Here is a 16,348-nt window from a genome sequence, read left to right on the forward strand (position 1 = left end):
CTCTTTCTTTTCTCATGTTATTTAAATACCTTTCTCATGTTATTTAAATGTGTGTTTTATTTTCTTGTCATCTTTGGTGATGAAGCTAGTTTCTGCCTCCTCGTGTAAAATGTTATTATATCTTTGAAGTATTTTCCATCAGCTGCTTCTGCTTAGCCAAGTCCATTTTTCCCAGATTCCTATGTATTTTTATTTTCTAAAGCTCTTTAATTTCCAGAACTCTTTTTTAAGATTTTAAAGAGATGATAAAAGCACAAGATGATGTATGGATGTCATTTTTTTTAAGAAGGCAATATATTCAGATGTTTCGTTGGTTGGTTTTTGGCTCTTTTTCTAACCTCTCATACCTCGCTCCCTTTGCCTCTCGCCACTTCCCTGTCTGCGTGGGGTTGGGCTGGGGCACATGTGCTCTCTGCATGCCTTGTTCTCCATGGATTCTCCTGCTATTGCCTCTGAGGGTGGCTTAAACCCTAGCAATTCTATATAGTTCAGAAATTACCAATTTTAGTATTGGTTTTTTAGCCTAGTGTTTTTCAAATTGTGGGTTGTGACCCATTATTAGGTGGTGAAGCCAATTTCGAGAGATACATAAAACAAAAATAGAATATATCTGTTCATCGCATATAGTGAGGGTAAGTTTGGTATTGCGAGACTTTTGTATCAGTTTGTGTGTATGTTTTGCATTGTGACACCTGGGTCACAGTGTTAAATGTGTGTCATTGTCAAGCAAACTTGAAAGCCCCTGTAGTACTCCAGTACTGCTAAGCTTTTATGAAAGAAATACTGTTGATGGTCTGTCTCTGGTAAAACGGCTGTGTGTCTCCGGGAGAGTGCCAAAGGCAAGGCAGGGCCCAGCAGGGTCCTGTTGAAGATGCTCCTACATCAAAGGAAGAGGGTGTGGCAGGGTGTGGCAGGGTACTGCTAAGTATACTCCTGTAGTCTTTAGGTACTGAAGAAAGATGCTATTTCTGTGAAGTTTCAAGGGCTTCTCCTAGTTCATTTTTACTCATTATTCAAATCTCAGCTCAAATAATCCTTCTCCAGGGAAGCTGTCCCTGATTCCCAGTCTAGATAAGATTCCTCCATTAGATGCTTCATTTCTCAACCTCAGAGCACTTAGCTCAGTTCTCATTGATAAATTTATTAGTATAGTCATTTGATTCTTGTTTGTCTCCCTCCACCTCCTAGAACATGAAGTCCACAAGCATGGGTCACGGGCCTGTGTGTGCTGTTATTCCCTGCAGGCTCTAGCACGATGCCTCGCATGAAGTCATCTAGCAGGCACCGCCAGCCACGGTCTGAGCCGCCCCAAGGCTGACTGGCATTAGACATCTTGTAGACCTTGTTCTGTGATGGTCTTATTCCAGAAGCGCGGTTGGGGTGTGAGAGCACAAAGAGATGTACAGGTGGAAATGGGATTGAACCTTCAAGAGCTCAATCCCATTTCAGGAGTGTGTCCCGTGGCCACTGCTGTCCTTGCACACAGGCCTACACCAACCAGAGTACTCAGACCTTGCTATCCCCAGCCTGCCAGTGAGAAGCAAGTAAGTCGCAAGCAGAGTTACACGGTAAGATGAAACCTCTCTCCGGTGGCGGCCTCTTCTCTGGCTGTGTGTTGGACTCCGCCATGGTTCTTTATTCCATAGTTCAAAGTTCCATGGTGCAGGGTATTCAGAACATGAAATAACATTTGTCAGAATCAGCTTATTGGAATTCTGCTGTAGGTGCTGCTGGTTTAGATTTTAACAAAGGCTTCAAAGCCTCTTTTGTGTTAGATCGAAAAAGGATAAACTCATTGGTGAGTGGTGAGGAGTAGAGGCTGTGGTGGGTGTTGTTTTTCTTCTCATCCTTGAAAATATATGAGAGTGAAGGCAGGAAGATAGGGAAAGAGTGGAGGGTAGGCATTTTTAGGGTTGTCTTTGCATGGAAAACATATTTCCAGTAAAATGTTTTGGAAACATTTTATTTTAGGTGGAAGAAAATGCTGACACCTTGGCCGGCTCCCGCAGGCAGCTATTTATTGAGGCCGCAGAATCATCGCAGTAGCCAGGCTCGTGGGTTTTGGAACTGATTTTCTATTTGAGAGGCCAGGCTTCTGTGACCCCCCAAGCATCACATCCACGGCAACCAGCTGTGATGCGATGGGGGTTCTGACCTTGCAGGACAATTGCAACAAGAAGCAGATGAGCTTTTAGATAGAAAATTTACTCTTCTGTTTTGAACAAATTACATGTAACTGATTCTCAGTTTCCTCATCTCTGAAATACAGAAAGGAACACTGTGGTCCTTCAATTGTGTAATGAGAGATTTATGTTGGAAAACACTATTATGATATCGTGTTTTCAGTGTCAACTGCACAACCCAAGGGTTGACATGCTTCGGAAGAGCTGCCGCCCCCACCGCTTCCCTGTTCCGTGTAGCTGCTGGCAGCCCTGCCTTCCCCCTCCTACCTTGGCTCTGACTGCCAGGCTCTTGCATGCTCCTTAGTCACACTGGCCTCCTGGCTGGTTCCTGAATGGGCACTCTCATGCCCACCCTAGGACATTTGCACTGCGATGCCCTGTTCTCCCAGAGAGCTGCATTCCCATGCCCTGCCTTTTTTCGGGTATCTGCTCCGAATCATCTTGTTAGGCCTTACCAGACCACCCCATAAAGAACAGGAACCCTGCACTCCCTGCCCCCACAACAACCTTATGTTTCCTCATGGCAGTTCCAGCCACTGGAAATTGCATGAGTTTCATGTGAATAGGGTTGTCGTTGGTGTTTATTATTATTATTTTTTAGTTTGTCATATCTATGAAGTAAAACATCATTCATAGGCCATTAAGTCCTCATGAAGAACCCGTTGTTATTCTATTTATTTATTCTGTAGGAAACTTAATTTCAAACAATGGGTAACATATCCGGGTCATATAGGTAGCAAATGGTGAATGGTGCTTGCTTGAAACCCAGGTTGACACAGAATCATGAATGTTCTGACCTCAAGTCTGCCTCTCCTTCTACCCTTCTTCTGCTGTTTGAGCATCCTGCCTTCATACATTTCTCTGGCTCTGCCTGTATTACACCTGGGCTCATCCTGACTTCACTCACCTAGCAGGGCTCTCCCCTGGATGCTCCTTGGCGGCCAGCACTGCCTCTACCCTAGGATAGGGCTCCCCAATGCAGTGGTATGTTCTTGGAGAACCTTGTGCTTGGCATTCTAGGGCAGCAGGCATTCTACGGTTCAGGCTAATGCTAGGGGACAGGCAGGCTGCCTTGGCTTCCTTCCCTCCAGGAAGAGAACGGGTACGACGTGTGTGTTAGGAATGGCCAGGCCCCTGCAGCGCATGTGGTGATACCTCTGTGAGCCACATCCTTCACTTTCTCCCCCTGGAGTCAGGCATGCTAACAGCTGCAAAAAGGACCCCGTGACAAGGTCTCACCAAGGGGTGTTTTGATATCCTGTTCTTTACGGCTTATTTTTTGTATAAACATTAATTTTTGTGTTACCTGATGTTACATGGTGGAATACCTTATGTGTAGTTTATACATTATCTTCTTCACCTACCTGAGATAATCCCTAGAAAGGTGAGACAAGCTGAGAATATCTCCTTTTATAGAAAACATGAATGATGCCACCATTATGGATGGGTACTTTGATTTTACTTTGTTCACTGGACAGATGCCTGCACGCCAAGCCTTTAACTTTGGTGTTGAAAACGGCAAAGCTGCAGTTTTCTGTTCTCTGGCTTGTAGGCAGGCTGATGCTTGCTTGTGCTGTTTTCGGCTAGTTTGTTATTTTAAATGGCCACTATATGAAGCGGCCATGGCTGCGATTTCTTGAGTTAACACTTACTGTAGTCTCTGTGATGAGCCCTTGGTCACATTTTCCCTCATTCCTACCTTCTGCTCTGCTCTTTCTAGGGAAAGTACGGTGGCCAGACTTTAACCAGGAAGCTTACGTTGGAGGGACGATGGTCCGCTCCGGGCAGGACCCCTACGCCCGCAACAAGTTCAACCAAGTAGAGAGTGATAAGCTGCGAATGGACAGAGCCATCCCTGACACCCGGCATGACCAGTAAGTACCCCACCAAGCACCCGCTGCAGCTTCGTTTGCTTTCGCACAAACCAATATGTCGCTTTCACCTGTTGCTCTAGAACTTTCCCATTACTCTGGGAAATTGAATGTGTGTTGTAAAACTAGGAAAAATCCTGAGGTATGTGGCAATGGAACTTCACCCATAGGCAGTGGAAGGATGGTTCTAGATCTAGTTCTAGTCTTTAGGTGCCCTATGGCAATTGTGCAGAGGCTGTGGGTTTCTGGCTAGAGCATCGAAGTCAGAAAGAAAGTTCTGTGACTGGCTTTATATTTACTAATCACTTGTTATTTTTATGATCCATTCACAAAGATGCAAAATTTTTCATTGTTCCCAACCTTGGAGGAAGAAAATCTAAATTGCTGCTTATTGGAACAGCTTAAATTGGAAATGTTCTAGAGATTAGAAAGGTGAAATGGACTACCCAGCACAGTAGATGTTAAATTGAACAGAAACACGGGAAGGACAGGTGCCACCTGTCCACACCCTGTACTGAAGGAAAGGCTCTTGTCCACATCTTTCTTTTTATTTTTAGGGATAGGGTCTCACTCTATCATCCAGTCTGGAATGCAGTGGTATGATCGTAGCTCATTATAACCTCAAATTCTTGGGCTCAAGCAATCCTCCTATCTCAGCCTCCTGAGTAGCTAGGACTACGGGCATTCACCACCACCCCAGATAATATTTACTTATTTAAAAATTTTTATGTTTTTTTTTTGGTAGAGGTGAGGTCTTGCCATGTTGCTGAGGCTGGTCTTGAACTCCTGGTGTTAAGTGATCCTCCCGCCTTAGCCTCACAAACTGCTGGAATTACAAGCATGAGCTACTGTTCTCCTGATCTCCTCCTCCTCCTCCTCCTCCACCGCCCCCCCTTCTTCTTCTTCTTCTTTTTTTAGAGTCTTGCTCTGTTGCCTAGCCTGGAATGCAGTGGTGTGATCGCAGCTCACTGCAACCTGTGCCTCCCAGAGTAGCTGGAATTACAGGTGCCTGCCACCATGCCTGGCTAATTTTTGTATTTTTAGTAGAGACGGGGTTTCACCATGTTGGCAAGGCTGGTGTCAAACTCCAGACCTCAAGTGATCTGCCCGCCTCAGCCTCCCAAAGTGCTGAGATTACAGGCATGAACCACCACACCCACCCCTTTTTATTCTTCAGAGATCTTGTGGGTAGAGGGTACTTTGGGGTCTATGAAGCTCAGCTCAGGAGGCTGCCAGGCATTTTAAAGAGTATTTGTCACCACTTATCAGGAAAGTGATATTCATAACCCTCATTGTCATCCCATACCTGTAAGCTTTGCTGATCAGAACCTTGATTGGGAGGTCATTCACATTGGAATTCTTAGTGAATTTGATTTGTTTCAGATTATTAAAAAATAAGGAGCTGCATTTGGAAGGCAGCTGTTTTCTTGGGTGCTTGCTGTATCTTCCTGATAAGTTACTTTTGGAGTCATTCATTCATCAGTGAATGGAATATGGACTACACATCTACCATATGTCAGACTCTGTGCTCCAATCCTGGAATTTTCACCAGAAAAATCTGGTCCCATTCCAGCTGCTAGGGATGGCAGGTGCACCAGGAAGTAAGGTTGTGTAGCTCCGTGGGTTGGACAGTCTACTTCGCATGAACACTTTTGAGGCACTCAGGAGGCTGGGAGGGGCAGGACAGGTCCCAAGAGAGGTGAATTGGGTGGGGACACCGAGGAAGAAAGAAGTGCAGAAGCCCTGCCAGGAAAGTGTGGGGCTCCCAGAGAGCCAGCAAGGGTCTAATTTCACGGGCGGGAGTTTCAGGGATTGATGAGGAGGCAGAGGTGGAGAGAGACAAACAGCCAGTGAAACTACATTCACACACACTGCATGCAGTGAAGGAGGATTTTTCTCTTCTACTCTCAAGGAACTTTATGGACATACAGTGTAGGTGCCAGCTAACTCCCAGGAGCTTCCTTTCTTAACAGCTTTCTTTGAGTTCCAGTCAGCTCTGTTCACCTATTCCAGCTCATATTTAAGAAATATGTAGCTTTACAGTTTTTTAGGGCCGGGAAAAGTGTGTGTGTTTGTGTGTTAATATCTGATACAAATGTGTATATGTAAACATGCATATCTTATATAGTATTAAGAATCTCATCATCTGCCTAACTTCACTTGAAAAGATTGTCTTTGATTAAGGTTTCCTGTCATCCGTTAATCTCTTTTCTGAAGATAGCTCTACTCAGTCCTTATGCTGTCCCAGTTAAAGTCAGCTTGATTAACTGTTAAATACTGTATCTAAAATAAGGGGTGACAACCTGGGGTCCAAGGACCTCCAAGGAGCCATGCGTGGGCTTTGGGATGTTGTGAAAGTCTTGTGGCCAAAGCTGTGTGCAAGGTCGCAGGTGTACAAGTATGTGCATTTCTGGGGACAGGGTCGGTCCTTCACTTTCGTCAGAGGGTCCTAGCTGTGTACTCCCCCACCGCCAGCCCACGCCCAGGCTAACCCAGCCAAGCAGCCCATGCCAGGTGCTTCTCCAGCCCCCACCCACACTGTCCGCACAACCCTTTAAGGTAGGCTTGAAACTTGTCTTCATTACACAGAGAGGAAACGGAGGCGCTTGGAATGTTAATAACTTGCCCAGTGATTAAGAGCTACTGACTCAAGACCAGAAAAGGTCTGTGTAGCTTTTAAGAAGGGCTTGGCCTAAACTCAGGGGAATAAAGTCTAGCAGAATCTAGTGCAAAAATCTTCCCTGATGACTTCAGTCGACTGCTTGGAATGACATCTCCATGAGTTGGTCTGAATTCTTTTCACCGTGTGGTTTAAGAGCTAGTTTTCCCACTGAGATTTTATCTTTACATACTTACCCTGCGAGCTGAGAGAAGAATACTGTTCTTTCTCATGGCTCATCAGCATGTGGGCTGGGTTTCTCATCTGCCTCCCTTGCAAGTCCCTACAAAGTCCCCAAAACTATATGTACATCTATTTTTTTCAAAGTTTTTGAAATACGAGTTTGTCCAAACAGATGTTTGACTATTCATCCCACAGTGTGGGATGCGTTTTAGGTGCGTTTAATTTTAGCTCCAGCCAGTGTGTCGTGTTCATTTGCATGTGTTAAAGGGGCAGCTGGGATGCCTTCCGCATTTGTTGGATTTGGGCTAAATTAAAGTCTATCCATAGTCAGTTGGATGCCTAGAGCTGAGCTGATTTAATGTCTCAAAGTGTAAGCTCTAGAATTACCATTCTTGTTGAATGTCAGGTTAAAAAGATTGGGTTACCTCTTTAAATTTCTCTCCCAGTATATCTAATGGAGAGCTATTAAAGAATTTGACCTTTCTATATAAAATTGTTTTTTGTCTCTACAGTATTTCCCTTCATGTTGATCTATAGAAATGCTTGCATAGTAGAATTCAGTCTTTAGTTGTGATAAATCTGAAAGCAGTGCAGGTGGAAGGTCATTAAGAACGAGGTGTTTGGAGTCCTACAGAATTAAAACTCTCTCACACCCTCCAGTTCTTAATTCTGTGACCTTTATCAGCTATAAGATGACATAACATGACTCTATCTGTAACCTATGAAGATTAAGCAACACGTTTACAAGGGTTGGTTGCTCCTCCCCTGAGAGCCGCCTCGGTGAGGTATCCCTTGACCATCTTCCCTAGGAGTTCAGCCACCTGACCCCTACTCCAAAACATCCTGTCCTCCTTTCCTGCCTGATTTTTCTCCATAGCCCCTCTCACCACCTACACGTTGTGTGTTTTACTTATTTTTTTCTTTCTTGATCCATCTTTACTACAAATAGTGAGTTATTATATTGAGGGTTGTTATTCAGACACCTCCGGGCACTCAGTAAATTCAGTAAGTATTTGCTGAGTGAGTGAATTGTTTTGCAGAGTGCCTGGCATATAGTGAGTGTCCAATAAATCATGCAAGATATGAAGAATCATAAAAGAATACAGGAGAAGGAAAAGGGGATATTTAAGCAGTAAAGGTCATATGAACTCAAGATAGGCCACAAATAACCTCATTGAGTTTGTGTTCTCCTAGGACTGGAAAACTGCGATTACAGTCTAACCCTTATTACCATCAGGGATAGGTACAAGGAATCAAGGCTTCAGAGCCTCACAAACAAACAGACAAACACAAAACTCTGGGCTATGCTTTATTTACCCTTCTAAATGTATAAAATATTGTGTACCAAGAAGAAATATTTACATGGAATCAGGAAGCATACCACAGCCAGCTGTGAGTGAAGTATTTAATACTATAGGATATATTAGGCCCTCTGAGATATTAGAAAGTTGGTAGCCCATCTAATATTTTTTTTTTTTTCTTTTTCTTGCTTCAGGGTCTCACTCTGTCACTCAGGCTGTAGTGAAGTGGTACAATGCTGGCTCACTGTGGCCTTTCACTCCTGGGCTCAAGTGATTCTTCTGCCCCAGCCTCCTGAGTAGCTGGGACCATGGGTGTACACCACCATGCTAGGCTTTTTGTAGAGATGGGTTCTTACTGTGTTGCCCAAACTGGTCTCAAACACCGGGCCTCAAGCAATTCTCCCTCCTCAGCCTCCCAAAGTGCTGAGATTATAGGTGTGAGCCACCACATTCAGCCTCATCCTATTTTTGAAAGCACCATTTCTTTGCTTTTTATTTTTTTGTATTTTTAAATCAATATATTATAGTTGTATCTATCTTGGGGATACATATGAGATTTTGATACCTGTCTACAATGTGTAATGATGAAGTCAGGGTAATTGGGATATCCCTCACTTCTAATAGTGATCTCTGCATGGTTTCTCAATTTAAAAAAAAAAAAGTCTTTTTGCTTGGAAATTTCAAATAAGTTATCAAGACTTAAAAGCAAATTAAACCAATGGGAATTCTGAAGTTGCTTTTTTGTATTAGGTGTTTCTTCTCTCTCTGTCCCTGGATTGGGATGCTGTTCTTACTGTCCAGGCAGAAGGTAATGGAAAGTAGCGTTGGTGGTGGTGAGAAGTGGTCAGATGGGCTGTATTCTGAAGGTGGGGCCAACAGGATGTGCTAAGGGACTGTAGCAGGCGGGCGGGGTGCTTGGAAGGGGGTGCCACTGATTGTGGCTGGCGCAAGGGAAGACTTGCAGTCACCCCAGCTGAGCTGTGGGGAGGCGGTGAGTGGAGCAGGTGTGGGGAAATTTTTACATGTTAATGCCTCTCAGTGTAGGTGGACCTGTTTTGTAGGTGGCGGGATATGTGTCTGGTGTTTGGGAGGAAGGTCTTATGGGAATATAAATTTGGAAATGTTCAGTGTATGGATGGTATTTAAAGCTATGAGGCTGGAGGTTAAACCCAAGAGAATGGATGCAGACAGAAGGGGCCTGAGGCCTGAGCCCTGGGCGGTTCCAACTTTGAGATTTTTAGCTGTGGATTTGAAGCCAGCGGCTGACACTTGGAGGACAGTCTAACACTGTAGATTGCAGACTATTTTAGGCTGCGTTCCCATGATCAGGGGATGTAATTTCATGAAACTCTGCAACTGAGAAGCTAAAAGGAGCGTCAGGGGAGTGTCTCATTCAGTGGTTCTCAGCCTCGAGCTGTGCCACCCACCCAGAACGAAGATGGAAATGTGGGGGCGGAGGATCGGGGGATGTTGGAATACCCGTGGGGTGCTCCTGGCATCTACCACCAGGGCCCAATGAAGCTGCATATTTTGTATAGCCTAAGTTGGTCTGGCACATTGAAGAAACTGTCCCACCCAAATGGCCACAGGGCTTCCTGTCAAGCCCTCATTTACCTAACTGTTTCCCCCCACCATTAGTTAAAAAAAATTTTTAAAAAAATGCATGTTGAAGTGTTTTTTTTGTTGTTTTTTTCTGTTATTGCTCTGAGTCATACCTGCCTTCTCCATCAGCCAGCCCTCAAAGGTGGTGTTGAAAGCCATCACCTCCTTAGCTTTGTAGCCCCACTGGAAGTCTCTGTCCCTCTGACTAGCAGCCACATGGAAGTATGAGTGTGTTGTGAACTGAATTGTACCCCTCCAAATTTCATATGTTAAAGACCCAAACCCCAGAGTGACTGTATTTGGAGACAGGTCCTGTGGAGGTGATTAAGGTTAGAGGAGGTCCTAAGGGTGGCGCCCTGATCCACCCTATGGTGTCCTTATAGTAAGAGGAAGATGGAAGGAGAGACCTTTTTCCCTACCATGTGAGCACACGGTAAAACGGGGCCACTTACAAGCCAGGAAGAGATCTCACCAGGAACCAGATCTGCTGGCATCTTGATCTGAGCTTTCAGTCTCCAGAACTTTAAGAAATATAAATCTATTGTTGGGCCAGGTGCAGTGGCTCACACCTGTAATCCCAGCACTTTGGGAGGCCAATGCAGGTAAATGCTTGAGCCCAGGAGGTTGAGCCCGCACTGCACTTCAGCCTGGGCAACAGAGCAAGACCTTGTCTCTAAAAAAAAAAAAAAACCCTCAAAAAGAAATAGTCTATTGTTTAAGGTCCCGTCTGTGGTATTCTCAGCCCAAGCTGACTAATACAGAGTAGAAATGATACATCTTGGCAAGGGCCGGCCAGCCAGATCCTAAAATGACTTGGGTAACACTTGCTTCCATTTTCTCTTAAGCTCTTCTGAGGCCCCTCCCCAGTGTTATCTGGTAGGAAGATCCCAGGGGTAACATATCCTTGATGCCTTCTTTAGAGTATGCTGTGCTTAGAAGGTGATTGCCGTCAAGCTGGAGCCTTTCCAGGATCCAGACTCCTTTCCAGGAGGGTTTTGATTAGATTTTTTTTGCCTGGAAATACATCTGATAAGAAAATAAAGTACAGGAACCAAGAGGAACCCAGGAAGTTTATGGAATCTCTTTCTCTGTACTGGGGAAAACTTGAGAGTTTACTTTGAAATTGTTTACATATGTAAAATGAAAGAAACCTTTAGGGGAGAAACCATTATCTTTGTTTTCTTCTTTCCCCTGTGAACTAGACACCATTCCTTTTCACTGACTTCATTAAATCCTTTAAAAATGAGAACTGCTTGGTAAAGTAACAGGTTTCCTTCGGGTTTCAAACATTAAGTTATTTAGAAAGCTTTTCTCTGCCTTGCCACCACTACATTTAAAATGAGGGGTTTTGAAACATGTTTGTGTCTCAGGCTGAAATTCTACTGCCTGAACCATATGCCCACAAAGGAACCTTCTTTAAGAGGAGTTTGTCCAAGTTGTACACCTAATCAGTTTATCTTTAAGTCAAGAGTATATTGCTTTTACTCCACTTACAGATTCTTAATGGCTCAGACTTTGTTTAGCAGAATCACTAAAGAACTCTGTTTTGACCACTTTTGAAATGTCTGCCTTTAACGCAGCCCAAACACATCAAACTCTTAAGGGTGTGTTCATTGATTTATTTTTTAGGGTCATTTTAAGAGGGCAGACATTGAAGTCCCGGGTTGTGCTGTTTACTCTCACTGAAATGTCAGCGCTGATGTCAGTTGTTTTAAGGGTGGCTAATCAGGATTAAGGATTTCGGGGAAAGATGAAATCCAAACTTTCCATTCTTATTCTGGAAGAACACTGCTGAAGCCAAGGAAAGGTTTTCAGCATTAAGTCAGCCAGCTTGGAGGGAAGCTTTGGCTAAGGCAACTATTAGGGGACTCGGAATTTTCTTTTTAGGAGGGCAGAATATCTAGGGAAATCTGCATGGCTCCCCAGTGGAGTACAATTGGCAATCTGGGCGGGACTGGAGCTTTGCCCGTATGTTGTACTTCTCAGCAGCTCACGATGTCTCATAAACATGTGCCACGGCCTCCTGAGATTCTTGTGATGAAGCTGCTGCTCCCTGGCAGAGCTGGCCCGAGCACTCACTCCTCCCGCATCGATTTGCAGCCCAACTCCAACACTGTAAGCTGCACCACACAGAGTCCTGGTGGAGGAGATGGGAGGCCACATGGGGTGTCACATGTGGGGACGGGGCTTCTCTAGGCTTAGATGTCCTGGCTTTTGTTGGCATTTGTGGCTGTGGGGTAGGTGGAGTTTGGGTGTGGTGTAACAGCGAATCTATAAAAATCTATTCAATAATCAAAACAACAAAACAGTTTATTGAACATTTTTTGGTACCAAGGCCTGTGCTCAGCCTTTTATGTGCATTAATTTTATTTACTCCGAGGCTGGGCACAGTGGCTAACACCTGTAATTTCAGCTCTTTGAGAGGCTGAAGCAGAAGGACAGCTGAGACCAGCCTGGGCAATATAGTGAGACCCCATCTCTAAAAAAAATTAGCCTAGTGTGATGGTGTGCACCTGTAGTCCAGCTGCTTGGGAGGCTGAGATGGGAGGGTGACTCGAGCCCGGAAGTTGGTGGCTGCAGGGAACTGTGGTCATGCTGTTGCACTCCAGCCTGGGCAACAGAGTGAGCCTCTAAAATAAAAATAAAAAAATTTATTTACTCTGCCTCACACTCCTGTAAAGTGGGTAGGGATGTTATACTTCTGATGATGTCATATGCCAGTTCCCAGAAGGCTCAGAACTCTAACTCCACTTCCAGAAAGTAGAAGAGTTGCACCCAGGAGTCAGGTTTGGTGGGACGTAAGCTCAGTTTGCAGAGCAGAGGTTGCTTTTCCCATTTTTTACGTTGTCAATAGGAACATATTTAGGGAGAGGTAGACAGTTGGGATATCCCAGGGCCTCATAAGACACCACCTTGTATCTAGAGAGCCTTAGCCCCCAGGGATTTTACAGTTATTAAGCCATGAAGTTTTATCACTTGTTGTGAGGCAGGCAAGAAAGGTGAGCCACTTGCCTGAGTTATAACAGGGCTCACTGGTGGAGGAATTGGAGCGCTCTATATATCCCTGACTCAGGGTTCTGACTAATAGTTGTGGCTGCTTCACTGTTTGCTCTTCAGAGGGTCTTTTATACTCCTTGCTTTTAGGCATGTGTCTTGGCATGAGGCTTGAATGCACCTAAAAAATGGAAGAGATGGGTGTTGATAACTTGCAGCCAAACAACCTCCTGAGGGTAGCTGGCCACATGTTGATGGGATCCTGAGAAATGGAGAAGAAACGGAGTTGTTTTTCTTTTTCCAGTTTCAGATTCTCAAAGAAAATGAACTGGAAGAGTGCACTTTTATTTCTGATCCCTTGGAACATTGCTGATGTCGTTCAGGAAGTGAGACTTCTGCTTGTGTGTTCAGTCAGTGTGACATCTCTGCCTGTCACTGTGACATCTCTGCCTGCTGTTGGAAGAGTGCTGGCAGGCTCAGTGAGATATACAAGATGTGGAGAGTGGGAAGTGGCCAGCAATAATGGCTCCTTGCTTAACGGCAGGTTCTAACTTGTACCTCATGGGCACAGTTCACACCAAAGCCATGTCATTCATCAGCATGATAGTTTATGTTTTGTTTTATTTTTCCTGTCTTTATAAAACCAACTTCTGGTTTCAACCACCGTTGAAACCGTTTTTTTTCTTCCCTTAATATGTTTCCTCCTTTTTTGACTATTTCAGGCCTTATCTCCATCTGAATTAAAGAATGCATTGGACTGGTAGCAAATATAAGGCTTTGACTATACAGATTTCGTTTGTGTCGATGTTGGCATCTCTGAAGGGCCCGTTGTAAGTCTCTTTTTCAAAGATCATTGGCAAATGTATTTTCAAAGCTTAACCCCTGAGTGCCTGTCCACACATGTGGCTCTGTTTCCCCATCTGTAACTCTAGGTTACGGTTTGAGCAAACGCAATGATGATGCTAAATGAGTTGTGTAATTTGCTTTCTTTATTCTTTAGTCCTTTCTTTCTGCCACCATCCTGGGAATGGGGATCATCTTTGTCATCAAGAAACTGCAGTCTAGCAGGAGAGGCAGACAAGGAAACAGGCAATTACTTAGTCTAGTAAGGGTAACCTAAACTCTAGACCATTTACAACAGGGCTCTATTCTTTCTATTTTAGACCTGTTTGAGAGTTTCTGCTATCTTCTTTGTAGACTGACCCTTTTTATCATTATGAAATGCCCTTCTTGTCACTAGTGATGCTTCTTGTCTTACAATATCAGTATAGCCGCACTGTCTTTCTTTGATTTCATGTTTTTGCATGGCATATCTTTTCCCTTGCTTTCACTTTCAGACTTTTTATGTCCTTATATTTAAAGTGTATCTTCTGTAAGCAGCCTACAGTTGGATTTTGGACTTTCATCTGCTCTAACAATCTTTGTCTTTTATTTGGTGTATTTAGTTCTTTTACATTTAATCTATGTACTGGTTTATTGGGATTTAACACCAGCATCTCAGTGGCTGCGTTCTGTTAGTTCCACCTGCTTTGTGTTTTGTTTTCCATTGCATCTTCCTTCTACATTAAGTATTTTTTTCTCTGTTAGTTTGCCAAATTCTTGACTAATAAGTCCACGTGTAGAGCCTACTGTAAATAAATACTTTTATTACTTCTTAGACAATGCACAGACCTTATAATAATTTACCTTCCACTTACCTTCAGCCCTTTGTGCTCTGTTGTCATTTGGCTTAATTCTCTCTTTATCAACTCTACAGGATTTCTTTTGTTTTATGCAGTAAATGTCCTTTTGATTTATTCACATATTTATATCCCATTGCTCCTCATTTCTTATATTTCTGTTTTTCCACCTAAGACCATTTTCCTTCTGTATTTCACTAGTATTGCTCTTAGTACCAGTTTGCTGGCAATGAATTCCATCCATTTTTTGGTCTGAAAGCATCTTTACTTTTGTGTGTGTGTGTGTGTATGTTTTTTGAGACAGAGTCTCATTCTTGTTGCCCAGGCTGGAGTGCAGTGGTGCAATCTCAGCTCACTGCAACCTCCCCCTCCCTGGTTCAAGCGATTCTTCTGCCTCAGCCTCCCAAGTAGCTGGGATTATAGGCACCCACTACCATGCCCAGATAGTTTTGTGTTTTTAATAGAGACGGGGTTTCACCATATTGGCCAGGCTGGTCTTGAACTCCTGGCCTCAAGCCATCTGCCCACCTCAGCCTCCCAAAGTGCTGGGATTACAGGCATGAGCCACTGTGCCCAGCTTACTTTGGTTTTTGAAGAGTATTTCACTGGCTGTGGAATTCTTAGTTGACGGTGACTGTCAACACCTTACACTGTCATTCAGTTGTCTTGTTTTTTGTTGTTTCTGGTGAGATATCTACTGTTAGTTTTCTTGTTCTTTTTGAAGACATTTTGACTTTTTCTTCCAGCTGCCTTTTCAGATATTTCCCTTTTTCAGCAATTTTTCAATAATATGCCTAGAAGTTGTTTTCCTTGTGCTGAACCTGTTTGGGATTTGTGGAATTTCCTAACTCTTGAACTTCATGCCTTTTCAGTTTTGCCATGTTGCATTTCTGTCTCCTCTTCCCCTGAGATCTTAATTTCATCTTTGTTAGATATTTCTACATTTCCTCTGTCCCTCATAAGCTCTTTTCTGTCCTCTTTATTCTTTTTGATTCCCGGTGCCTCTATCTGGATGTATTTCTATTGGCCTGCCACCTGCTCATTGATCCTTTCCTCTGCCATGTCTAGTCTGCTTTTAAATCCACTGCTGAATTCTTCATTTCAGTTATTGTGTTTAGTTGTGTATGGATAAATACAGAGATATTTAAGGGCTCTCACTGACTTTTTCATCCTCCAAAGAGGATTTAGGTTTGTTCTCTGGCAGGCAGTTAAAATAGGGCAAGTCGCTTTAATCAAGTCTGGAATTGAGCTGGTGTAAAGCTGGGTTTCGGTCTTTTGTGAGAGAGCTGGTGAGTTTCCAGTTCTCTTTTGCCACTAGTAAGTAGCCCTATGGGATTCGACCTGGAAGTATGGAATATTTATCAGAGCCCAGTTTCCTCAGCAAGCCCTCAAGTCCATTTCTGGCCTCCACAGCCCCGTGGCACCTCCAGAAGCTGTCACTTGGCTCTGCAGCTACAAGACCGTCGCTTCTGCTCTGCCCAGTCAGCCCAGTTGGCCATTTGGCTCCATGTCATTGAAGAGGAACCTCAGAGAATGTTGGCCTTACTCTCAAGGTGCTTCTCCTTTCTGGACACCTGGCCTCACAACACCTGGCTGCTTTGCTAACTCTCCAGTGCCTTCAAATAGATTCTTTGGTGTATTTCATCCACAATTTCTGATTGCTTTCAGTGAGTAGGTTGGTCTGTAGCAAGGAACTTTACTGTCACTGGAAGCAGGAAAAATACCTGTGTGTTTTATTTGGAATTCAAATCCAGTCTGAATTTGGCAGTTGATAAATTTTGCCCTGAGCAGTAACATCTATCTCAAAGGAGAGTAAATAGAAATATAGGCGGACTTGAAGTTGGGAGGTGTAGCTTTTATTAATAGCTCAACCAGC

General features: G+C 43.9%; 1 protein-coding gene across 3 annotated transcripts in view; it reads left to right on the forward strand.

The window, feature by feature from the left end:
* The window catches only part of GALNT2 (polypeptide N-acetylgalactosaminyltransferase 2), a 213,996-nt gene that overhangs the window by 129,708 nt on the left and 67,940 nt on the right, over positions 1 to 16,348 (forward strand). For all 3 annotated transcript variants that reach the window (XM_021677187.2, XM_012459853.2, XM_064383580.1), the window contains exon 3: positions 3,904 to 4,057. In XM_021677187.2, coding sequence (XP_021532862.1) covers positions 3,904 to 4,057 — 154 coding nt within the window. The remainder of the gene's footprint in view (positions 1 to 3,903; positions 4,058 to 16,348) is intronic.

The sequence above is a fragment of the Aotus nancymaae genome, unplaced genomic scaffold (assembly GCF_030222135.1).
Source record: "Aotus nancymaae isolate 86718 unplaced genomic scaffold, 86718_ANA_hifiasm-v0.15.2.pri h1tg000032l_0, whole genome shotgun sequence".
In the NCBI taxonomy this organism is placed as follows: Eukaryota; Metazoa; Chordata; class Mammalia; order Primates; family Aotidae; genus Aotus; species Aotus nancymaae.